Genomic DNA, 24,525 nt, shown 5'->3' on the forward strand with positions numbered 1-24,525 from the left:
TCTTTAATGAATTTTAAACAAGGCGTTTGTTTCAACCCACTTTTTGCAGCAGTTAAGAAAATGCAACCCATCAGGTAATAAAACTTGTGATCAGAAAGAAAGAAAAAACCCCTTACAGATTCACAGTGGCAACAATCACAACTCCTAAAGCAAAAGCCAAATAAGTGTCGGACAAAAAGCTGAGTGGTGGGCAGGTGCAGTTTCTTCTTTTCTTTCTTTCTAAAAAACCCCGCTTTAAAAGTGCCAATGAGGGGGCCTAATACGCCTTCTCAGGGAGGGAATTCCAAAGATTTGGGGCCACCACTGAGACAGTCCTGTCCTCCACCCCAACTACTGTTTCCTGCTTGGCAGGGGGTTGGACTCGATGGCCCTTGTGGTCTCTTCCAACTCTATGATTCTATGATTCTACTTTTTGCATTATTACTGCCATTTCCTAGCCAAGAGATTGTCATGCCTTTAGTCCCAACTCTTACATTTTATATATTATTTAATTGCATTTATTAATTACATTCCATAAAACATCTCAAAGCGATTTCACGTCTTACATCCCCCCTTTGAAAGGCCTAATATTTAAGTGTACACTCACTTTATACTTTGTGGAGATGGAGGGGCAGAGAGAGAGAGAGAGAGAGAGAGAGAGAGAGCACTTCTCTCATGAACCTCATATGATGGTTCTGGGCAAGTGGGAATGAGGGATTAAAGACTTTGCTTGACAGCAGAAGGAGCTGTGTGGGAACCAAGAGGCAAGTAGCCCAGAAAACAGTGTGAATGCGCAGAATTGAAGCTGAGCAGGTTCGATTCAGCAGTAAAACGGCATGAAAGGAAGTCCGCATGAGCTCTCAGTTAAGTGCCTTAATTCCACTAGCGTGCTTTGAGTAAAACTTGATTGTATACCACCCTGTGCTGCTTTTGTACATGATAATGCTAGTGTGTGGGGCATCAACTGGTAGTGGGTTTGGGTCAAACAAAAGACAAGCACTTCTCTGTTCAGTCTCTCATTAGCTTACACAGTTCACTACAAAATGTAGTGATGGCCCCTGCCTTAGACGGCTTTGTAGAAAGGTTTGCACCAATTCATGGAGACTGTTAGCCATCAAGGCTAGCTCAGGGCGCCCAGCATGTGCCATGGGACTCCCAACTGCCACCAACCCCATCCAGCACAGCCAGTGGTCAGGGATGATGGGACTTGGAGCCTCACAGCATCTGGAAGGCCTTGGGCTGGACAGAGCCTTCCCCCTCAAATGGCGGCTGTGTCTTGCTGCTACCGTTACTGCCTGTTCTTTGAGGAGCTGGATCAGTTGATGGGGGAAGGCAAGTCCTAATGCAGATTCGGCTTCCATTCACCTTGAGTCACCTGGGCTCCCCCTGCCTCTTCTTCAACTCTCCAAGCCCTTCCATCAGACAGTGCATTGTCTGATGCCATGGTTTGGGATCCCATCAAGTGGTCGGTTATTTCACAGTGGAGACAAACCTCCAATTATTCAGACAAGTTCGTATCTGGTCACTTGAACCTAATTGCTCAGCTAGGGGAGAAACTGGGCTAGGGACAGAGAGAGGGGGCACACAAATTAATTATTACGATTATCATCTTTAAAATGGCATTGCAAATTAATTAGTCTGTGGTAGAGCATGTACTTTGCCCACAAAAGTTCTCAGATTCATCTCTGAAAAAGAGGCTGCAGATCCTGCACCTTTAATAAAGGGGATTTCTGCAAGCATAGCTAGCCAACTGAAATTCCCTCTTCTAGGCAACTGGCAAGGAGGAGCCCTGCCCACCCCACCCCTGCTTTTATTAGGTCTCCTTTCCCCAGGTACGTATGGGAAGGTTTCTTGCCTAAAGCCCAGGAGAGCTGCCTCCTGTCCGGTTGACCCGTGCTCTGGTAGAAAGCGGCCCCCTGTGTTTGTCAACTGCCTGTTGCAGAACACGCTCCAGATAACTCGGTGTGGAGACGGTAGACCAAGTTGATGGTGTCCCTAGTCCAACATCTGTTTCTTTGACATTCAGAGTTTCTTAGGTATGTCAGGTGTATGTCAGGTGCCTCCAGACATGTGCTCCTCAGACTTGACTCAGTTGCAATATTAAGGCCCTGTTTGGGAACACCCATGGAAGAGAGAATTTGGGCTGCCACGGTTTTCCTGACTCCTAGATGACAAGCTGCGCCTGCTAAAAATCCATTTTCTCCATTGCTAATGTTCTCCCAGTACAGTATTAACCAGTTTTTCTTGGTACCAATCTTCCCTTTCTCTGTGTTGCAAAGCAAGGAAATTGCAGAAGGGGTCAGCTTTTGTCCCTTCCTCGCTCTCTTGCCTCACCCCCTGCTCATTGCATGTCAGAACAAAGATTCTTCAAAGGTGCTTAGGTGTCTTGGAGGCTGCCCTTGTTCAGAATTCATACTCCCCCCACCCCAAGCTATTTTCAAAGGTTGTTTACCAACTAAAGCTACAGCAGGAGGCTGGGTGACTTGAAGCCAGTGTGAGATGAGCCCCCTCTAGCGAGGGAACTTGGAGAAATCCACTTCCCTTAGCTCCAAACATGTTTACTTACTAGCAGAGATTTAAAGACTGTCTCAAGGCAAAAAAATGTAGTATAAACACGGACAACTGGGGAACACTTGCCTGCGAGTGCTCTAGTTGGAGAACAGTCTTTACTAAAGGTGTCATGGGCTTTGAAGACACTCGAACTCAGGACACAAGGGAGAAATGTGCTAAGAGGAAGGCACGCTTGGCAAATCCAAACCGTGATAAACTCCCGTCCAGAAACCAAGGTCCCCACTGTAGAAGGATGTGTGGATCCAGAATCGGCCTCCACAGTCACTTACGGACTCATTGTTCAATCCGCGTTTATGGAAGACAATCTTACTCAGCTACGAGGGATCACCAAAGAGAAGAGAGACCTACTAGCATACTGTACTCTGTTCTTTGGCTTTGGCCACAGGTTGGCCAATCACACCTGGAGGGACCAGAGGCATCTTGTGCGTCACTCCTACCCGCACAAGCCACCTCTCCTTTTGTCATAATTATACAGGGCTCAATTTTAGACACAGGGTTGTGTCTAAATATCTATCTCTGCACTGGAATTTAAGAGACTTGATTGTTCTGAGTCCGCTGAAAGGTCACTGGGGCTTTTATGTTGGCAGAGTAGCTAAATTGCTAAGAAGCCAATGTCATGTGCAATACTGACATTTATTGCATTTAAAACAGTGTCCAAACACTAGTTAAAATATTCAAAAGCTTTTGCTTGCAGAACACATAGCTAAAGAAGAATACAGTATATGTAAAGTATTTACATTCACATGTTTTAGTTCCTTGAGAAATATTGCCGTTTGATACATTTCCCCTCAAACCAGCTTCCATCCAATTAGAGAACTTAAGGCACATTCACTTTGCAGTTAAGCCAGGTGTGTGCATTGGAGAGAGCCGCTGCCCATATGCAGATGACAGCTTCCCAAATAGGAGCTCTGGCATGTGCAGGGGCAGTGAAAGTAAACACAATTAATTAATTAATTAATTTGTATACAGGCCTCCATCTGCAGATCTCAGGAGGTGCACAGCATTATATATATATATATATGTATATATATCACAGAAGAAAAGACAACCCAATAATCCCCCTCCCACAACACATTTGCAAGGGCATCAGATGTCAATCAGCCAGAAGCCTGGTTTTTGTCTGGCACCTAAAAATGTCTAATGAAGGCACCAGGGGAGCCTCCCTGGAGAGATCATTCTACAAACAGGGGGCCACTGCAGAAAAGCCCCGTTCTTGTGTTGCCACCCTCCAGACCTCTCGTGGAAGAGGCACATCAAGAAGGGTGACATCTTAGCCCTCCCTCTGATGTTTCCAGTAAGGTGACTTGAAAGACACCTTGCTGCCTTTTAAGTTGCTAGTGTTTGCACAGCCTCAGTGTTACAGAAGATGCATAGCTACCACCTCTCCCTGCCAATGTTCAGAGCCAGAGCTGGAGACTGTGAGGTCCTCTGGATGGCCATCGTCCCTCTCCCTTGCCATGCTGCAAGTGGGTTGGTGGAGCAGTGTAGCTAACAGTGTCTGGAGGTCCACAGGTTCCCCCACCACTGCTCCAGAGATTGACAATGCATGGGATGCTCAGGCTGCGGGGGGGGGGGGCACGTACAAAAGCAAAAAAAGAGAGGAAAGGCACCCCTAAAAAAAAGGCGAAAGAGGACCCAGATCTGCATATAATTTGCATGTGCTGATTTGTATGTAGAGATGCAAACTTAGAAACTGCAAGTATGATTTAAACAGGAGTACAGCAGACCTCAAAAAGGGATGCAGGTGGCGCTGTGGTCCAAACCACTGAGCCTAGGACTTGCCAATCAGAAGGTAAGTGTTTCAAATCCCCACGACGGGGTGAGATCCCGTTGCTTGGTCCCAGCTCCTGCCCACCTAGCAGTTTGAAAGCACGTCAAAGTACAAGTAGATAAATAGGTATTTTTCTCTGGCGGGAAGGTAAACAGCGTTTCCGTGTGCTGCTCTGGTTTCGCCAGAAGCGTCTTAGTCATGCTGGCCACATGACCCAGACAAACTGCCGGCAAACGTCAGCCAGTAAAGTGAGATGAGCGCCACAATCCCAGAGTCGTTCGTGACTGGACCTAACGGTCAGGGGTCCCTTTACCTTACAGCAGACCTCACCCTATGGGGAAGTCGGTGACTAGGTGACCTCTGGAGAATGCCTGCTTAGTGGGCTCTCTGGGCGCTAAGGCCCCCTGCTTGTCCTTAATCTTTGGGTCCTTCAAAGAGAGAAGCATCAACTGTGAAGAAAGGCACATGACTGCCTGCAACTTGCGCCTGCAGCAGCAGCACCCACGGAGTGGATCAGAGCCAGAAACTCTGAGCATGAGGATGTCAGGTCCTACGTCATCTGCCAGGAGGACCTTGGTCAACTATCCTGGGGTTGGCAGCAGCTGTGGGTGGGTGACATCCCCTGCCAATCTAATTCAGCCCTGGAAGTCAGCTTATGCCGTCTGCGGGGTGGAAAGCTTTTTTCTGAGCCCTGCTAAAAAAGCATCTCTCTGGATACAGCAAAAAAGCATGTTTGAGAAAAGCGATGCCTTTCCCACAGCATGCTGCTCTTCCACATGGAGGGATATTTCACTCGGACGGAGCATTCAGTTGTGCAGCTCCTGCTTGCAGAATACGGCCCAGCAAGAGCTTTTGCATTGGATTCTGCTGATAATATCCTGGCCTTCCCCTCCCTGTGTCTCAGGTTCATGTTCGTGATTTGAACTGGTGCAGAATGCTTCAGCTGTGCTCATCTACTAGCAGATTTACAGCCTCTGGCTTCCAGGTAGCAGGACTGATGAAATTCTCACGCACAGAAGCCTACGTGCTCAATTTGCTTTTATAACAAATCAATATTGAAAGATTCACAAAAGGTCCCTGCTGCCTTTGATGAAGCTGCCAGGTCAGGGGTAGATGGTCGCTGGTTTCAAAATGTGTGTGTGTGTGTAGCGAAGGTCAGGGGGTTATCTAGGTAGCACTGGAAAGCTTTCTTCTTTTTTCTTCTGTTCCCCCCCCCCCCAGAAAAGGAGCTCCATCTGGCACTGATAGGCTTGACTATGACGTGTGTCTGCAATGCATCTGGGGCAATGCAGAGGCCGTGGCCTCAGAAGGCAGATGGGGAGGAAAGAGGACTGAGGCAGCAAGCGTCAGTCCTGCGCTCACTTACCAAGGAGCAGGTAATTTCCACACTTACCTGAGTAGGCTGCTCTCCAGGGTTTCCCAGCCCCCCCTCGGGACTGAACCTGGGACCTTCTGCATGCAAAGGAAGATCCTGGGCCACCAAGCTCAGCTCTCACATTTATTGAAACTGATTTATTGACATTTCATTGAAACTTACTTCCATGCAAGCATGCACACCTTTTGCAAGCTTCTATTTGGGGTGCAAATTCTCAGTGTGTGGGGACACACACACATGGGGGTGGGAATGACCTCTCAGCTCCAGCTCTACATGATTTGCTACCAAGGCCATGCCTTCTTCCAATCAACACCCCCCTCCCCGGGTGTGTGAGGGATTGTGCCCTGTGACGTATCTGGATCAGTATCTGGATCTGCAGAATGACTTAACCTTCAGAGGAGGTGGCCTGTTATATCTCTGCGTGCAGCATTGCATAGGACTTGCCTACTTCTAATCAGAGGCCATGTTCTGATCAAGGACTCCTGCAGAATCAGGAGCAGTAGGGCAGTTAAGTCTCACTTTTATATGCTCTAATAAAAAGGTGTTCTGGCTGTGAGAATGATGAATGCCCCATTTTAATTCAGTAGACAGACGAGTGTGTGCCTCAGCTATCCTGAAGCTGAGGAGAACGTCAGTCTAAAGTGATCCAGGATGAAACACATTGATGTCTCATTGAAGGACAAAAAAACCACAGGATGCCACAGAGTGACGTTTTGGAGTTTTCTCCACCCCATCGAGTCCAGGTGCATTTGAGTCCAGGTGTGGTGTGACTACCATACTGGTGAAAACACAGCCTGCATAGTATGATAGTGGGATATTGGCCAAGCATTGCAAGGTTAATCTGCCCACTGTGCTTCCCCACCCTCTGATTGGCCCAGAGGCCTGTGGGCAGAGGACAAGACCAGGCAAATCATAGGCAAGCAGAAGGCAGGGTCCTTACCGTGTTCTCTCTAGTATCAGTGCAGATTTAATTTTCTCCCCCATGTTCTCCCTAGGCCAGGGCTGCCTAATCTTTAGCCCTCCAGATGCTGTTTTACTCTGAGTCCCATCAGCCCCAGCCAGCAGGGCCAATGGTAGGGGGGGAGGGAACGCCAGGAGGGGGGTGTGTGTGTGTGTTACTGCTTCTCCAGGGTTTGTAAGCCGATTTGTGACTTGGGGGAGTGAAAAGTGGCGTAGAAATATAAGAAATGAAAGGAAAGGAATACTAGTCCTGCATTCCACAGGCTGGGGCTGCATGGTACATGCCTGCAAGGAGCAAGTGCTTATACTCTGTGAAAATAATAGACTTGAAACGGCTTCTGCAACTCACAGGCCATTGCAATTGCCAGCAGACTTGTGCTACACTGAACAGCAAGCTGAGATTTGGTACATGTGTTGCCCAAGACATCCTGGTTCACATGAAAGTCTAGAAAGGGGAACATTTTCTCTTGGTCACTTGAACTTCATGACATGAGGCTTCGCCTGGCGCCATTCGCACGGTAGCTAGAATGACTGCATATAGCAGAGAACACAATTCCGGAGCCTGCCTGGTGGGAAGAGTGTTGAATTAGGACCTGGGAGACCAGCGCTCAAATCCCCGCTCAGCCGTGAAGCTCACTGGGTGATCTTGTGCCAGCCATTGGCCCTCATCAGGGTGGTTGTGGAGACTGAGGAAGCAAGTCATTGTTTGGCAGCAGCAGCAGCCGCCAAGTGGCATCTTAGGGGGACCCTGCATAAAACGGCTCTTCCTTGCTTACAATATCAGGCCCTGACTGGGCCTTCAGATGTCCTGGTCATCTAATGCTTCAAAGTCTCTGTGCAAAGCTGTGCAGGGCGGGGAGACTGGTGTCTCTGGAATCAGGATTGCCGGTTCCTGGAGTGCTGGCCCTGCACTTAATCCGCATACGTCAGAAACTGTGTGGCAGTAATTGGGAGTTATTGCAACATCTAAGTCAGAGATGATAAGCAGCAGTAATCCAGATTTGGGAAGAAAATCCATTGTATTAACAATTCTTAGCATGCCACTGGGATTTCCTGCTGCACTTTCCACAAACTCTGGGATTAGAATGCACGGTTTCTGATCTCATTCTGCCACCTGCTGTTAGAATGCATGCGCTACATAGGAACATGGAAATCTGCCTTACGCCATTGCTCTCCGCCTGCTTCCGTATCATTGACAATGATGGCTCTCCACTGGTTTCAGACAGTCTTTAAGGTGCCACAAGATTCTGTTACACTAGCAATGTGAATGATGCATTTATCATCTCAAGCTGCAAAGTCAGTTTTACTCTATTGGCTGCCATTATGTTTGTGTACATAACTAATAATTTTATCCTATCATCTGCATAACTAACAATGTTATCCTTTCATGGACCGGGAATTAGTGGTTGTTCCTAATTATTTTCCCCAGGCTGTTAAGGAAGAGAATAATAGAAATTTAGAACCTTAGAATTGGAAGGGACCCAAGGACCATCTAGTCCAACCCCTGACTGTGCAATGCAGGAATCTCAGTTAAAGCATCAATGATAGATGACCATCCAATCCCTGCTTAAAAACCTCCAAGGTAGGAGAGTCTGCCACCTTTTTTTGGGATTCTGTTCCACTGTCAAGCAACTCTTACTGTCAAAAATTCTTCCTTATACTTAGTTGTATTGGACTGATTCCTACCCTCTGGAGTAGGAGAAGACAAGCTTGCTCCATCTTCCATGTGACAGCTCTTCAGATATTTGAAGATGACTATCACTTCTCCTCTCAGTCTCCTCTTTTCAAGGCTAGACATACCCAGATCCCTCAACCGTTCCTCATAAGGCTTGGTTCCCAAACCCTTGATCATCTTGGTTGCTCCCCTATGCAACCAGAGGGTGGCAACAAGGGAAGGGTGGTGCTATATACCTCTAGAGGTATGTGGTGGGCTTGCGGTGGGGCTGGTGTGAAACAATTTCCAATTAATGTCCAAATATCATAACTCCATGATCACATGTACAACATGCATGCTAGGGAAATGTGTGTTTTGGGATATGCAAAGGCCTCTTAATAATGAACTAAATGGCAGAACATTTCCTGGACTGTTCCACTTTAGGGTACAAGTGGGAATGAATGTTTGTATGTTTGAATTTCCCTGCACACAGTCACGCATACACCCACCCACAAAGAACAGGAGTTCTTCCTGGCCGACTTGCTGCTTTTTTTCTATGTGCAGAGAGGTTATTTTGGGAAGGGAGGACAGAGCAAGTTCACACATGCAGCAGCCCTACCAGGAACCTGAGGTGCTACCGTTCAGGGGGAAACTTCACCCCTGGACTCTGCTGAGTCTATGAACAGCGCCAGGACATTCTAAGGAGATCTTTGATAGTTAGGAGGAAATTTGTAAAACAATATAATTTTTCGTGTTATGTGCAACCAATGTGGAGAAAAATCATGATCAGCTAAGAGCTGCCTTGGTGGAATGTGGAACCTGCTGGAGCAGCAACTGTTCTAACGCATCATAACAGAACAGAGCTCAGCAAAAACTGCCTTGAAATGCTGCAACAGTGAAAGCATCCTCAACCCAGACTCATCATGAATAGAATGAGTAAGAGTTGGTGTGTGTGTGTGCGCGCGTATCATTTGTTCACTGTATTTTTTTATCATACCTTTCCATCAAGAAGCTCAGGGTGGTGGTGTAACTGACGTTAGCCCAGCCATCCTCACAACAACCCTGGGATAGGTTGGGCAGATAGATGGCCATGGTGCGCCCAAAGGCTCTCAGAGAAGCCCTCGTGGATGTGAAACTGGGATTTTCACAGCCAAGCCCAGGACTCAAAACACTATGCTGTCAGTGCTGGCTCTTCTACACCAATATCTCTTCATAATTTTTTCAGTGGATGAGACTCGCTTCCTACCAGTTCCAACACAATAATCAAGGACCATCTCTCTCCATATGAACCAATCCATACCCTGAGACTGTCATCTGAGGCCCTTCTTCATTTGCCTCCTCCACAAGAGCTCTGGAAGGTGGCAACAGGAGAACAGGCCTTTTCTGTGGTGACTCCCTGCTTATGGAATGCTCTCCCCCGGGAGGCTCACCTGGCACCTTCACTAAATAGAGTATATTTAGGTGCCGGCAATAATGTTCCTCTACAACCAGGCCTTTGGCCTTTAAAATGTACTTGTGGGAGGGAGTTACTGGTTGTTGTTGTTGTTGTTGTTGTTATGATATACCATATATGATGTTCTGCAAAATTCATGTGTTGCAATTGGGAGGTGTTACCCAACAAACCTGCTTCCTCAAAAGTCAACTTTTTTGCAGTAAGGATGAGTGGATAACTTTACTGTTTCAAACCCAAACTTCCGTTTTCACCACAAGCCTGCTCTTCATCTTTGCAGAACTGATTGCCAAGAAGCACTTGACAGTTCTGATGCAAAATGAAATCTTTGCTGACTTCTTCAACACATTCCTGAATCTTCCTGTAAGTTCCCTCTAATGCTCAGTATATTTGGCTATGTACATATTACACATTAGTGACTTAAAATGCAGTGAGGTTGTCCCCTGCCCCGCTACATTTCAAGATGTGTTTACACGTTGCTGCACAAACCAGAGAGTGAGCAGGGATGCCTTCACCTGTTGTGCATTACCTGCTTTGTTTTCCAGTGCTTGCAACACCCCTCCCCAAGCTCCTATTCAAGGAAGAAACAAATCCTGGGTCAGCGCTTGGAACCCCTGGAGTCTCACCTTGTTCAGAGATTGGGGTGGTGTGTAACAGTACTATCATTTTAAAAAGCAATGACTTTATCCCAGTAGAAACTAGAGCTGGAGATGAAAGTAGAGACTTCATTCACCATCTTTTTCTGTATCTTTCTCTCCATCTCCCTCTCTTTCTCTCTCACTCCACAGGTGTTTGGTCAGACCCCTATTTTCATGCACAGCACTCGTCAATGGTATCTTTGGCCAGAATTACCATGCAACCTGGTAAATGTTGATATTTTCCAAAGCTGGCAGCCTTCTGCACATGGGGATGAGTGGCATTGATGGTATTGCTGATATTAGCTTGAAGTCCCAGGAATCTGGCACAGAATCAAATAGACTTCTTCAATGTGTGGTGTCCAAAATGCAACTATTGGTGTTTGGTCTGTGGTAGGAGTGATGATTGGAATCTCTCATGCTAGTCCGTTTTCCATCATCCTGCAATTTGCTGTTTGTGTGTCTGGACAACCTAATTTCCACCAAGGCATAATATGAGCGGAATTCAGACTTTCATGCATGCAAAAGCAGGCGCACAACTGCCTTGCTGTGTCCATGCGGAATGACAAAGACGACTTGCTGAAGTGCTTGCCTCTCTCTGAAGAGCGTGAGCAGGACCAATGCATGAATAAGAGAGCTCTGTCTGGTACTGAGACATCAAAGAGGACCAGAAGGGACAAGACTTCTAGTGGATGGGCTATAAAGCTGATCACATTCCTGTCCTTTTCACATAGCTATTATTCTCTGTCCCTCATCTCCCTTTTTAATCTATCTCAGCCTCTAAACCAAGGATAGTCAACGAGGCGCCCACCAGATGTTAGTGGACCACAGCTCCCATCATTCTTGGCCACTGGCCAAACTGGTTGGGGCAGATGGGACTTGTAGTACAACCTTGTCTTGAGGGCAACTGTGTTGGTTACTTCTGCTTGAAACCGTTCATCTCTGTCTTTGCTGTTGAGTTTCCTTGACACTGAATTTGGGGTGGCTGTGGGGTGTTGTGATACAGCCAGTAATCCTATCTGCAAGGTAGTGCCAGTCAAGTAAGCTGTCTTTTACCTCCTTGTAAAGAAAATGATAAACCACAAATTTCTTGGATGCCAGGATTTTGCAGATGTGACCCCCTCCACACACGCTTTTATTGCTCATTAATACCATTTTTTCTTTAGGGATGGGTGAATCTGTCAGTTTTTGTCTCTCCCTCTTTTTCCAATCTTCAGTTCTCCACATTTCCACATCCATTCCCTTAAAAAAACCACAAAACCCTCATAAAATGCCTAAATGTAATATAATGCATTTTTGTATGTTACTTTCACTAATACATGCATTTTTATATACTGTACATTTAGCCCAGTATATGCATTCTTGTGCATGTTACTAGGCTGGAAAACTGCACTGCAAAATTTGGAGCACTGAGAATTCTGAAGGGTGGTTGTGTTTTGGTTCTTGCCTTGTTTCAGAAAGTGCAAGTTAGGGAGGTTCACCTTTAAATGTGAACTGGTGACTTTCTCCCATATATCTGGTCTCAGTTAAGCACATCATTTTGGGCCAATACAGGTATCAAAGCACAAAGGCTTGATGAACTGGATGGAAAAACACCGACTGCCTTACTTCTGCAAAACCAACTTGTGCCTGCACTACCTTCTCTGTGAAGAGCTCCTGAGTTTCATCCGGTCTCCAGAGGCAGGTAAGAGTTGACGTGAAACACTAAAAGAAACATTCCAAACAGTATCTGCCAGAAAAAACAACAACCAGGGAAACTGATTGATTGTTCAAACTAATGTAGAACCCACAAAAAATCCCCAGTATCCAACCATGAGCAGATTCCTCATCCACCTGGGAAGGGAGCCCATCCAGGAGAAGGAAAACTCTGAGACTAAGCCTCTGCTGCCTTGCAGGATGTCTTTGGGAGAAGAAAAGGCTGCACAAGTTGGATGGTGTCTTGTGCGCCTCCTTCTGGCAACTCTTGCAGCCAAGCTGGTGACACCAATACACTTTCTGGTGCCCTGCCAACACACCTTTTCAGTGTGTCGCTTTGCTTTTGCTCTACAGCGGAGATGCTGCGGTGGATCAAGGCTGACCAGTGGCTCCTTGAGAAGTGCATTGGTGGCAGCCGGGGGATGTGGCGCTTCCGCGCCTTCATGCAAGGAATGGCAGGTAAGAAAAGGGGAAGCGCAGCACACAGAAATTACACAGCGGGGAACAAATGGCAACCCCAGACTCTCCTCTCTCTGATCCGTGGGGCTGAACATCTGTCCAGCTCCTTCTATCTGATAAAAACCTGCCTCTGCACACTCTATCATTCTCTAAGGGTAAAGATATCACAATTTAAAAAGGCTTAACAGCAAACTCTTTAGCTGTGGTGGGAGCCTCGATTCCGTTTACTTCTGCAACTTGCATGATACATATATATGTTTGCAATAGCAAATCACCTTCTGGCTCAGTTGTTTGTCTTGCTGTCTTCCCTCATGCTGCAGGTGGGTAGCCTGCCCTATTAATTGATAGCCTCCATCCTGATATTTTTAGGAGAATGCAAGTTGAATGGTTAATGTACATAACAAACAGCCATTGTGTACATTCATCAGACCTCCTGGAGAATGTGCACATTTCCTGGTCAAGATACATAATCTCCAAGAGACCTTGGGTAATTTGCATGAATCAAATGAATTTTGTACATTATCTGGCCATTATGTATAATACGCAACAGGCTTTGGGAAATGTGCAGATTTCACATGAATTTTGTACATTCTCCAGCCAACATGTGCATATTCTCCAGTCAGTATGTCAGAAAATATGCCCCCTTTTCTATCTTCCTCAGAAGTGTGCAGTCTGTACCCCCTGGGCTGCTTGTCGCCTTAACTTATGTGGTTAAGGTGGCACTGTGGTTAAGTTGGTGCAGTGGCACTGTGGTCTAAGCCACTGAGCTTGCGTATCGGAAGGTCAGTGGTTCAAATTCCTGTGATGGAGTGAGCTCCCATTTCTCTGTCCCAGCTCCTGCCATCCTAGCAGTTCGAAAGCATGCCAGTGCAAGTAGATAAATAGCCACTGTTGCAGGAAGGTAAATGGCGTTTCCGTGCGCTCTGGCTTGCGTCACAGTGTCCTGTTGTGCCAGAAGCGGTTTAGTCATTCTGGCCACATGACCTGGAAAGCTGTCTGTGGACAAACGCCGGCTCCCTCGGCCTGAAAGTGAGATGAGTGCTGCACCCCATAGTCAAATTTGACTGGACTTAACTGTCCAGGGGGTCCTTACCTTATTAATCTTATGTGGCCCACAACACACCTTCCCACTGATCAGCTGAACAACAGAAAGGACTAGGCCTCCAGATAAAGAATAATTCCCCTGCCCCTGAAGTCCAGCCTCCTTCTCACTGCTCTCAGCTGGTCCCCACAAGGGGGATTGCAGGGAGAGGAATGTTTTTAACCTTCCACGCCCCTCCTAAGCAAACCATCCCTGTATACTTTTAACCTCCCTGTGAGCTTTTGCCCCTTCAGTGGGGAGAGCCTTTAAAGCAGAAAGCAACCATTTTGCAATCCAAGTTTCACAACCAAACCCCCCACAATAATTAGCTGAAAATCCTATTCCTTCCCAGCAGGACATTACAGATATTGCCTGGAATGCATAGTCCTAACTTTAGGTCTAATCTACAGGGGAAGAGCTGACCAAGTTCTGGCTTGCTACGGAAAGGATACTTGGGATTGACGAGACGGATGAATCCCAGCAAGATCTCTACGAGTCCCTGATCCAGGTGTTGACGGCTACTCACTTGCAGGAGGGCTCCACCGTTGTCATCCTCTGCAACACAACCATTGGTAAGAGACACACTCTCATAGTGTTGTGATGCTGCAAGAGAACTAATTATATAATTAAAGGTTCCTGGGAACCCCAAGTGCCCCTTTCTAAATCAGTGACTCCCCACTGCATCTTTCCATGATTCCCCACAGAGTCACCTGCCTGTGGAGGAAACTGAAGTCACCTGTTGTGTCTCTGCATGTGATACTGCTTGGCTAGTTTCCTTCAAAAAAGTCCATTGAGTCTAGCACACTGCTCCCTAAAAAGGCCTGCCACATGCTCCCAGGAAGCCCGCAAAGAGAGCTTGCAGGCAACATCTCTTCTTTTTTCCTGCTTCTGAACCCAGAAGTTCCTTTTAGCCACAATGGCTGATAGCTGTTGATAGGGCTATCCTTCATGACTATCAGAAGGCATGGCCACAACAGTGACTCCACTCACCCTGGAACACAGAGCATAGATTTCTCAGAGGACAGATAACTTTTACCCCTACATGCTTTAAAAAAAAATCTATTCATGCATATGATTGACGTGTAAGTCAGAGAAAAACGTTGCCTCAGCCATTGGAAGTGTGACAACTTGTGAGACCATTGATGGCATGCACAGATGCTTTAGCTGAGGTTCCTGCATTGCAAGGAGTTGGACTAGAATTCAGTGTTTCCCAACCTTGGGCCTCCAGCTGTTTTTGAACTACAATTCCCATCATCCCTGACCACTGGTCTTGCTAGCTAGGGATGATGGGAGTTGTAGGCCAAAAACATCTGGAGGCACAAGGTTGGGAAACACTGGACTAGATGACCCTTGGGGTCCCTTCCAACACTACAATTCTATGATTCCGCCACTGGCTATTCAGACTCCCTCTTTGATACAAGACGCCAAATGAAAACATTAATATTTTTGGGTGACTGGTGCCTTTTTCCCTTAATGCATCCCATTATGTGGGGGTGGGGAGTGTCTGAGCACCCTCCAGGCAACGGATAGCTAATATGGTGCCCTCCATCACACTTGCCATCTGACTGCAGCCTAAAAGAGCAGTCCTCCCAGAAGTGGACACAGGATTAAAAAGAAGCCCAGCCAGTCAGCAGAAAGACCATTTTCTTCTTTCACAACTCTATGAACCATTAACTCCTCTTTCCCCCAATGCTTTGTAACATTTGCAGAATCCCTTCTGAAAATGACTCCCTACCACCCCCAACACGTCCGCTCTCGGAGGGAAATCCTGTCCGAGATGCAGAAAGTGGCCCTGTTCAAGATCGAAAGCTACTGGCTCCCAAACTTCTACATCCACTGCAAGTTGAAGATGGAGAAGGAGCCAGCGTGCCGCCATCTCCTTGAGCAGTATGAGGAAAGGCTGCACAGGGCAGGTTTGCCGAAGCCGGCGGTGTCTCCTCGGCCGCCCATGAGCATCAGGCAAAGCAGCAGCGAAACGCAGTCCTATTGCAGCTTGGAAAGCAAGAGGATGGTCTGGGACCAAGTAACAGGCCAAGGCTACTCTGAAGGAGGGAAGCACAAAGAAAGCCGCAAGAAGAAGAAGTCACGCAGAAGCAGTCCGGCACACAAGAAGCACCGTCATTCTGCAAGACATTCTGCCAGTTCCAGTCCTTCTCCAGCAGATCAGATCCGGGATTCAGCAATGGGCGTTTCTGATGAATCGCCAAGCTTCAAAAGCAGCCCAAGCGAATTCATGTCCTCTCCTCTGGCAAATGAGCTTGCTAACGCAATCACCTATAATAAGCTGCGCTCTTCCACTCCTGTGGTCCAGTTCCCTTCGCTGCTTGCCTTAAAAACCCTGGTCAAGTCTCCCATGTGCTTAGATTTCCTTCCTTGGGCACTCACTGCCGACAAATGTGCAGGGCGCCCCTTCCGGGAGTTTTTGCTGCGCAGGGACTATGGCCTGGAGGTGCATCTCCTAGACCTGTGGCATGACCTGGAGGACTTTTTGCGCATGATGCTCTGCTCCCTTGGCGAAGGGAACATCCTTCTGCGCCATGTCATGGGAGAAAGGATTTGTGAGCTGTACCTGACCCAGAACAGCAACTGGCACCTCCCCTTGAAACTGACAACTCTCAGGAACTTACAAAATCTCCTTCCTTCTGGACATGTTATACCCTGGGTACTAAAGGCACAGAAAGAAATCTGTAAGGTGGGAAAGCTTGTTTTCTCTCCGTGAAAATTAATAGCGGGAGGCATACTTGAGATTTCACCCAGTAAAGTAGGCGTATTGTAATCAGGGTCTAGCAGAGACAACATGCCCTGCACCCCCCTCCCCAAAACAAGGAGGAATTCCAAATATCCATTCTTTGTGGCCCTGGCTTCCCCACTTCTTTGTGGGAAACATAGATGCCCCTCGTAAGCCCATAACCCCTCCTTTCCTGTATCCAGAGATGTGTGGCAGAGTTGCCGCTGGTTTTTCTAGCCTGCTGTAGGCAGCCAGGCACACCATGTCAGGAATGCATGCAGCACATAGTTAACTCTTTATTGTCAAAAGTGGACACTTACAGTCGTTTCTATGGCTCTGAATGGCCACGCACACCAACCTAGCATCTAGGCAGCTATTGCCAGGCCCAGACTCTAGGGAGCAGTTGCAGCAACAGGGGACCACTCCCCCCTTACCAGTTTAGGTACCTTCCCCTGGTGGGCTGTGCAGCTGCAACTGGAGATAATGCCTGCATGGAAGCTTCCTCTGCTCACCCCTCTTCAGTCCTCTCATGGTTCTGGGAGACAGAGCTGTGGGAGAGGGGGGCCCTTCACTTGCCTGACTTGCCTTCGCCTCCTCTTCTTCTTCCAAACCATCCTGCGCTCCACCTTCCAGCTCTGGAGCTCCCTCTGCCTCTGATTCTTGCTTCCTGGCTGGTACAGGTTCCCACAAATCACAGCCCCCCTCTCCTAAGTCAAACTCCAGCCCCCCTTCCCCTGGCGCACCCTGCAGGTCCCTAACACACCACGTGCCTTAGTGGTATCTGAGAATCCTGAACTGGCGCAAACTGTTGAGGGTGTAAAAGCCTTGTGAGCTGTTGCCAGTGAACTCTGTGAGAAGGAACAGGACAGTGGAAGAAGGAGAGGGAGGGGGGAGGGAGGGAGAAAGAAAGAAAGAAAGAAAGAAAGAAAGAAAGAAAGAAAGAAAGAAAGAAAGAAAGAAAGAAAGAAAGAAAGAGAAGGGATTGAGAGGAGGAAGTGCAGAGAGGCCTTAGGATAGGGAAACAGGAGATAACATGGAATGGAAGCACAGAAAGAAGACGCTGAGGACAACTGAGAGATGGGACTTTGTGGATGTTGGAATAGAAAAGCAGCCGGGGTACCAAAGACAAGTGCAATCCTGTGATGGTGCAGAGGAAGAGGCAGAACTCACACTCTGCAGTGCCAAGAGAAGAGGCTAATTTAATAAGAGGCTGTGTAAGCACTATACCTTTAAAACGCATTCCAAAGTACATTCATTCTCTCAAAGGATTCTGGGCACTGTAGTTTAACTCTCACAGAGTTACAGTTCCCAGCAGCAAACTTCAGCACCCAGGATTCTTTGAGGGAAAGAATGTGCTTTAGAGGCGAAGTGCACACACAGCCGGGGGTGTGTGTGGAGCTGTGGCCCTCCAGATGTTGTTGGACTATAGCTCCCATCACCCCTGCCCACCGGCCAGGCTTGCTGGGGAAGCTGGGAGTTGGAGTCCAGCAACACCTGGTTCCCCAGACCTGCTGCAGTAGAGTGAAGTCAGCCATGCTGCCCAACCTTTTCAGTAGCAAAGCAGCACCGCTTTTTACCTAGATGTCTTTCCAAGGCTTGTGTGGCATAGGATTTGTCGAAGAAGATACAGTAAAGTTCTCTCTCTCACTGCAAAGTGGTTTAATTGATTTAAAGAGCTTGCTTGCAGGAAGCTCGAAAGCTGTTGCCTTTTGCCTGAAATGGAAAGAGTACCTACATAAGACTCTATTCTCGCTTTCCGTTTAGATACTCAGCTTCCTTTATGAGGATTTCCTTCAGCACGACGATAAAATGTTCCTGTATTATGTGGTAAGCTGGAACCACCAGGGCAGTGAGGGGCTCATGAGGTGTCAGGGTGTGATCAAAGGGTCATGTTTCCCCCACAGTTTAGAATATGCTGGGTGTTCACCTATAAGAGAGATATGGAACCTGTGGCCCTCCAAGTGTTGGTGGATTCCTAGCGCCCATTAGCCCCCCAGCGTGGCCTGTGGTCAAGGATGATGTGAGCTGCTGTCCAACAGCTTCTGGAGGGCCACAAGTTTGTGAGGGAATATAATATGAATCTCTGGGACCCATGTGTGTTGGTGAGGTGAACAACAAAAGAAAATGCCTGGATGCCTGGATTCAGAACAGTGGGTTTTGCACACTCTCCTGCAGGTAGAGAGCCCCTGTAGCAGAGATTAAACTCACAAAAGTTAACCAGCACTATAGTGTTAGGAATATAGGTTGTTAAACCTTTTTATCCCATTCTGAGGTACTCACAGCACTTCTCTCCCTACCCCCTTCTGCTGTGAGCAGATCACACACTGTTAAGTAAGTTTAAAATGCTTTACTTACAGTTTCAAGGCCTCAGCCATGCATTATTCCATGCAGAAGCATGGATAATACAGGCAAAAAAGTCTTGGGTAGAAAATAGAGGAAAGAGAGTTTTGTACATGTGCTCTAAGCTCAGAGCTAACTTAAGCATGTCTGTCTTTATATGATGCAGAGAATGAGAGAGAAACAGTAAGACAAGGGTTCACATCCTCCTTTTCTGAAATTAATTTTTATTCAAATTTCCAATAACCAATCCATTTATAATTAAACATCCAATTTAACTTAACTTATACATTCTTTTAGACTTCCATCAGCCTATCTGACAATTTTCATATTTATCACAACTTCTCACATTTCATACATTTATGTTGCACTTTGACAATCCCTATTTTATCTTCTCTTTTAAGCGACATTTCAGTTTATTTTTTCACAGAGCTTCTTGAAATCCAACAAGCGTTATTTCCTGATCACACACAGTTTTCATATACTCTGTAAATTTGTTCCAGTCCTCGGTGAATCTCTGATTGCGTTGGTTTCGAATTTTCCCAGTTAATTTGTCCATTTCTGCGTACTCCATCAGTTTCGTTCTCCATTCTTCCCTCGTTGGCATTTCTTCCTGTTTCCACCTTTGGGCCAACAAAATTCTGGCTGCTATTACTGCGTATCTAAATAACTTCACATCTTTCTTTTCAACATCATTCCCTACTATACCAAGTAAAAATGCTTCTGGTTTCTTTACAAAAGTATATCTCAACATTTTTTTCATCTCATTATAAATCATTTCCCAAAAGCATTTCACTTTCTTACATTCCCACCACATGTGATAAAATGTTCCTTCTTTCTCTTGACACTTCCAACATTTATTACTAACTTTAAACATCTTTCCAAGTTTCACAGGAGTTATATACCATCTGTATATCATTTTCATAACATTTTCCTTTATCGTAGTGCATGCGGTGAATTTCATTCCCTCTTTCCAAAGTTTTATCCATTCCTCTAATTGTATATTATAACCAAAATCTTTGGCCCATTGAATCATAACCGTTTTTACTTCTTCATCTTTTGTGTGCCATTCAAGTAATAATTTATACATTTTTGACAATATTTTTACATCACTATTCAAGATTTCTTGATGAAACCTTGATTTTTTCCCTAAAAAACCTTTTTCTCGCATCTCTTTTTTAAACATTGCATTCAATTGGAAATATTGCAACCAATCATTCACCTTTTCTTTAACCTCTTCATGTGGTTTCAGATTCCACTTATCTCCTTCTTTAATTATCAAATTTTCATATGTGGCCCAATTCCCTGTCATATTGACTTTTTTCATACTCATTATTTCCAATGGCGATAGCCACATTGGAGTTTTAGGCTCTAATAGATTTTTGTACCTATTCCACACTTCAATTAACGTTCCTCTAAAAATATGATTTCCAAAACCTTTATGCATTCTGTTCTTATCACACCATAAATACGCATGCCACCCGAATCTATTGTCATATCCTTCTAAATCCAACAATTCTGTGTTCTCTAATTTTATCCATTCTTTCAACCAGCAAAGACACGAAGCTTCATAATATAACTTTAGATCTGGCAGGGCAAAGCCTCCTCTTTCTTTTGTATCTGTCAATATCTTAAATTTAATTCTGGGCTTTTTGCCCTGCCAGATATATCTTGACACTGTTCTTTGCCATTCTTTAAATATTTTCACACCTTTAATTATTGGTATTGTTTGAAACAAAAACAACATTTACGGTAGCACACTCATTTTTATCGTTGCAATTCTTCCCCATAACGATAATCTCATCCTTGTCCATACATCTAGATCACATTTGATTTTGTTCCAAGTAGGTACATAGTTATTTTGAAATAGGTCAATATTCCTGGGAGTTAAAGTAATCCCTAAATATTTTACTTTTTTAACCACTTTCATTTCTGTTTGTTGCTGTATTTCTTCTATCACTTCTTGATCTAAGTTTTTAACCATTATTTTGGTTTTTTTCCTATTTAATTTAAAGCCTGACACCTGACCAAAATGTTCAATTTCTTCTAACACCTCTTGAACACTCTGTATGGGATCTTCTATAGTTATGACTAAGTCATCAGCAAAGGCCTTAACCTTATATTGATTGCCACCCACTGTTACACCTTTTATCTTTTCATTGTTTCTTATTGTTCTTAGAAAAACCTCCAGGACCAATATGAATAACAGCGGTGACAACGGACATCCCTGTCTTGTACCCTTCGTGATGGCAATATTTTCTGTTATAACATTGTTTACAATTAGTTTTGCTCTCTGTTCTGAATATATCGCCTGTATACCACTCAAAAAAGATTGGCCCACATCCATATGTTCTAAATTCTTTAACATAAATTCCCAGAACACACCCTCCTTTTCTGGAGGAAAGTCTAGGAACTACACGCTGTGGCACTAACTAGCCCTATGCTTGCTAGCTGGATTTGACTGCAACAAAGTTTCCAGTTTCTAATCTATAACATGACAGCTGGTCGAATGACCCTGGATTCTGTGCTGCATCTCCCGACAGACACTGCCCAGTCTTGCACCCTAATGCAGTGGCTTGACTTCACCCCCATAGCTACACTTCATTGTCTCTTGAGACAGATGGATGTCAACAACACCCCTTTAACCACCATGGCTTCCCCTAAAGAATCCTGGGAACTGTTGTTTATTAAGAGGTGCTGAGGAGGCCCCTCACTGAGCTACAGTTCCCAGCACTCTTAACAAATTGCAGTTCCCAGAGGTCTTTGGGGTGAGGTGGGGAGCCATGGCTGTTAAAGTGGTTATAAGAGTGTTCAAAATGTATGTGACCTTTGCCTGCAGTTCAGCAACTTTCCCAAAGCACAAACAAAGTTAAAGGAGGAAATGTGGAGGTCGGAAAGGCATAGTCCCACCACTATGGATCTGTAATTGAACGCTCATTGGCCTTTAATCCTGCTCTCTCATTCTTCACCTGCGTGATGCACCTTGTCCATCTGTCTGTCACTGCAGAGCGGCAAGGAAAAGAAACTCAGTGCTGAAGAGCCTTACGAGAAGGATGAGAATCGCCGCTTGGCCAGGAGAATCACGGAGGCCTTGCACCTGTGCCAGACCTTGGCTGGCATGAGAGACTTTGAGCTGCTCATGGGGGAGCACTGGCAGATGATGGGCACTCAGGACCTGGGCCTGGGGGGCTCCATCTTCATGGAGGCAGAGCCTGTGGTGCGCAAGATGGGTGAGGAGAAGACCTGCCCTGCAGGACTCACTCAAGAGCAATGTTTTTTATTTCCTCTGGCTGAAGGCAAGGTTTAAGTTGCCACAGGTGCTGCATTCTCACGGGGATTTAGGGCTGAGCAGAGATGGTCTCCCTGCCCAAATCCCCCCTGCTCTTTTACAGGGCAGTGCAAATCAGGAAGATATTTTGCTAAATATTTGGGGGTGGGGTGGAGGTGAAATTCCCACAGCCAGTTTTCTTCAAGTAATTCTCTCCTGAAACGTTTTTACTTCACAGAGGATAAAATTCTGTTGGCAGCTCATACTGGCAGATGAAGGAAGCAACTGACTCAAAAGAAGGCATAGTGTTGCATCCTACCCCACTCTCTGAGCAAGGGCGAGATTCCGGGCGCTTACCCAGAGTTTGTGTTTCCTTTTAGAAACGAAGCACAGTGGAGACTATGGGGTCATTATGATATTTGGTTTATTCACACATGCATACAACCTGAGCATACGATGGAGAGGTCCACAGCATTACCCCACCCCAAAGGAACCTTGTTTTCCCCATAGGTGCAGCCTTGCATTCCAGCAGACATCAAACATTGCTCTCTCATTCTCTCTCCAGCTCGCTGCTTTACTTCTGGGTCACATCACTGCAGCTCTCTGCCTTCAATTCCATTTAATCCCCCATCACCTCACCAAGAAGCTAGCTTGGCTATTCCTGGAATTAGAGGACTTGATTAGCTTTTAACAACTGCTGGATCCAGGGATTAGAGGGGGTTGGCATGCATCTTTGTGTGCAAGATGCAGAGAAGAGCCTTTGGCCATGTGCAAGGCCAGAGTGCAGAGGGGCTTGCAGGGGGGGCTCAGTTCCTATGGAAAACGATAAGGCTGCTATGACTAACTTTTCACTTAGGCTGCAGTGCTAACGCCATTGACCTGGGTGCATGCCCCATGAATTCAGTGGAACTTATTTCTGAGTAGCAGTGGTTAGGATTGCACTGTTAGTCTCCTAGTCCAGGCGGCAGGAAGTCGAAGGAGACCAAAGTGCTTCTGTTTCATAGGTGGCATGTAGGGAGTGTTTGCATTTAACTGAAATGACATAAAACCTTGGACCTGTCTCAGCTGTTTTTAACAAAACCTTTGGCAATGTGCCGCCACATAGAATTGCACATCATGTGCTCCATGGTGGCGCTCTCCTTGCATGATCCCTTGTCCTGGCTGTAGGGGACCAAAGAGTGCTTCTGACCTTCTTCTCCTCCCTGGAGACAGATTACAGCAGCATGACGTTTGAGGAGCTGGCCCGGCTGAACCCCAAGATGGCTGTGGAACTTCTCAGCAATAACTTCAAGGCGTTCTGCACAAGTTCCCCATCAAGTGGTGAGTCCCTGGGGGATTGGGGCCAGGGCAGGATTTGTCCAGCTGGAGTAGCAGAGACCAGTGGGGGCTGGTGCCTGTTGGGACTGGCGGGGGTGGCAGGAAGTGGAGCCGGAGCCAATGACAGGCAGAGAGCCAGTTGATCCTTCCTCCGCACTGAGGGCAGCACTGGGACGAAGGAAAGGAAGCAAAGAGGCAAACCAAGCGCCAGGAGGAACAGTTGAGGGAGTTGGGTATGTTTAGAGGAGATGTGGAGGTCCACAGGTGGCGCTGTGGGTTAAAGCCTCAGCGCCTAGGACTTGCTGATCGAAAGGTCGGCGGTTCGAATCCCTGCTGCGGGGTGCGCTCCCGCTGCTCGGTCCCAGCGCCTGCCAACCTAGCAGTTCGAAAGCACCTCCGGGTGCAAGTAGATAAATAGGGACCGCTTACCAGCGGGAAGGTAAACGGCGTTTCCGTGTGCGGCTCTGGCTCGCCAGAGCAGCGATGTCACACTGGCCATGTGACCCGGAAGTGTCTCTGGACAGCGCTGGCCCCTGGCCTCTTAAGTGAGATGGGCGCACAACCCCAGAGTCTGTCAAGACTGGCCCGTATGGGCAGGGGTACCATTACCATTACCATTACAGAGGAGATGTGATAGCCATCTTCAGATATCTCAAGGGCTGTCTCATGGAAGATGGAGCAGGATTGTTTTCTCCTACTCTGGAGGGAAGGACCTGAACCAATGACTTCAAGTTACAAGGAAGGAGATTCCAACTAAACATCAGGAAAAACTTTCTGGCAGTAGGAGCTGTTTGACAGTGGAACAGACTCCCCAAAAGGTGGTGGACTCTCCTTCATGGGAGGTTTTTAAGCAGTGGCCACCTGTCATGGGTGCTTTTGCTGAGATTCCTGCGTTGCAGGAGGTTGGACTAGATGACCCTCGGGGTCCCTTCCAACTCTACGGTTCTGTGATTCTAGTTAGTTCTACAAATCTGGACTGGTTGTTTAAGTAAGAAGGCTGGCAGGTGGGGCCTGGCTGAGGCAGGCTGAGGTTCATGGGGCAGTGCCCGACTCGCCTCCATCGGAAGAGAACAGAGCTTGGAGTGAAGAAGATTATGGAGCAGTGGCAGTTCTGAGTCTGGCTGTCGTCTGGTTGTGCTCTGAGAAGGAATAAGGGTGAAGAAAGAATGTTTTCATGCAGGAGAATTTCATTGTGCTGAGATCTTGCAAGGTGCTGTTGTGGTGGTCTTCATGAGGTGACTGTGG

The 24,525-nt window shown here is 46.6% G+C and overlaps 1 protein-coding gene across 7 annotated transcripts in view; it reads left to right on the top strand.

The window, feature by feature from the left end:
* RGSL1 (regulator of G protein signaling like 1) overlaps window positions 1-24,525 on the top strand; it is a 41,923-nt gene that overhangs the window by 271 nt on the left and 17,127 nt on the right. For 3 of the 7 annotated variants that reach the window (XM_081917482.1, XM_081917483.1, XM_081917484.1), the window contains exons 1-10: window positions 8,117-8,238; window positions 10,041-10,123; window positions 10,549-10,623; window positions 11,950-12,079; window positions 12,445-12,549; window positions 14,041-14,202; window positions 15,340-16,322; window positions 18,123-18,185; window positions 21,703-21,925; window positions 23,176-23,283. In XM_081917482.1, coding sequence (XP_081773608.1) covers window positions 8,205-8,238; window positions 10,041-10,123; window positions 10,549-10,623; window positions 11,950-12,079; window positions 12,445-12,549; window positions 14,041-14,202; window positions 15,340-16,322; window positions 18,123-18,185; window positions 21,703-21,925; window positions 23,176-23,283 — 1,966 coding nt within the window. In that variant the 5' untranslated portion in view covers window positions 8,117-8,204. Of the gene's footprint in view, window positions 1-49; window positions 191-5,542; window positions 5,698-8,113; window positions 8,239-9,164; window positions 9,257-10,040; window positions 10,124-10,548; window positions 10,624-11,949; window positions 12,080-12,444; window positions 12,550-14,040; window positions 14,203-15,339; window positions 16,323-18,122; window positions 18,186-21,702; window positions 21,926-23,175; window positions 23,284-24,525 lie in introns of those variants that run through there. The other 4 variants (XM_081917486.1, XM_081917488.1, XM_081917485.1 and 1 more) reach the window with 4 other exon arrangements.

Source organism: Podarcis melisellensis (genome assembly GCF_964234715.1).
Source record: "Podarcis melisellensis genome assembly, chromosome: 6".
NCBI classification, from domain to species: domain Eukaryota; kingdom Metazoa; phylum Chordata; class Lepidosauria; order Squamata; family Lacertidae; genus Podarcis; species Podarcis melisellensis.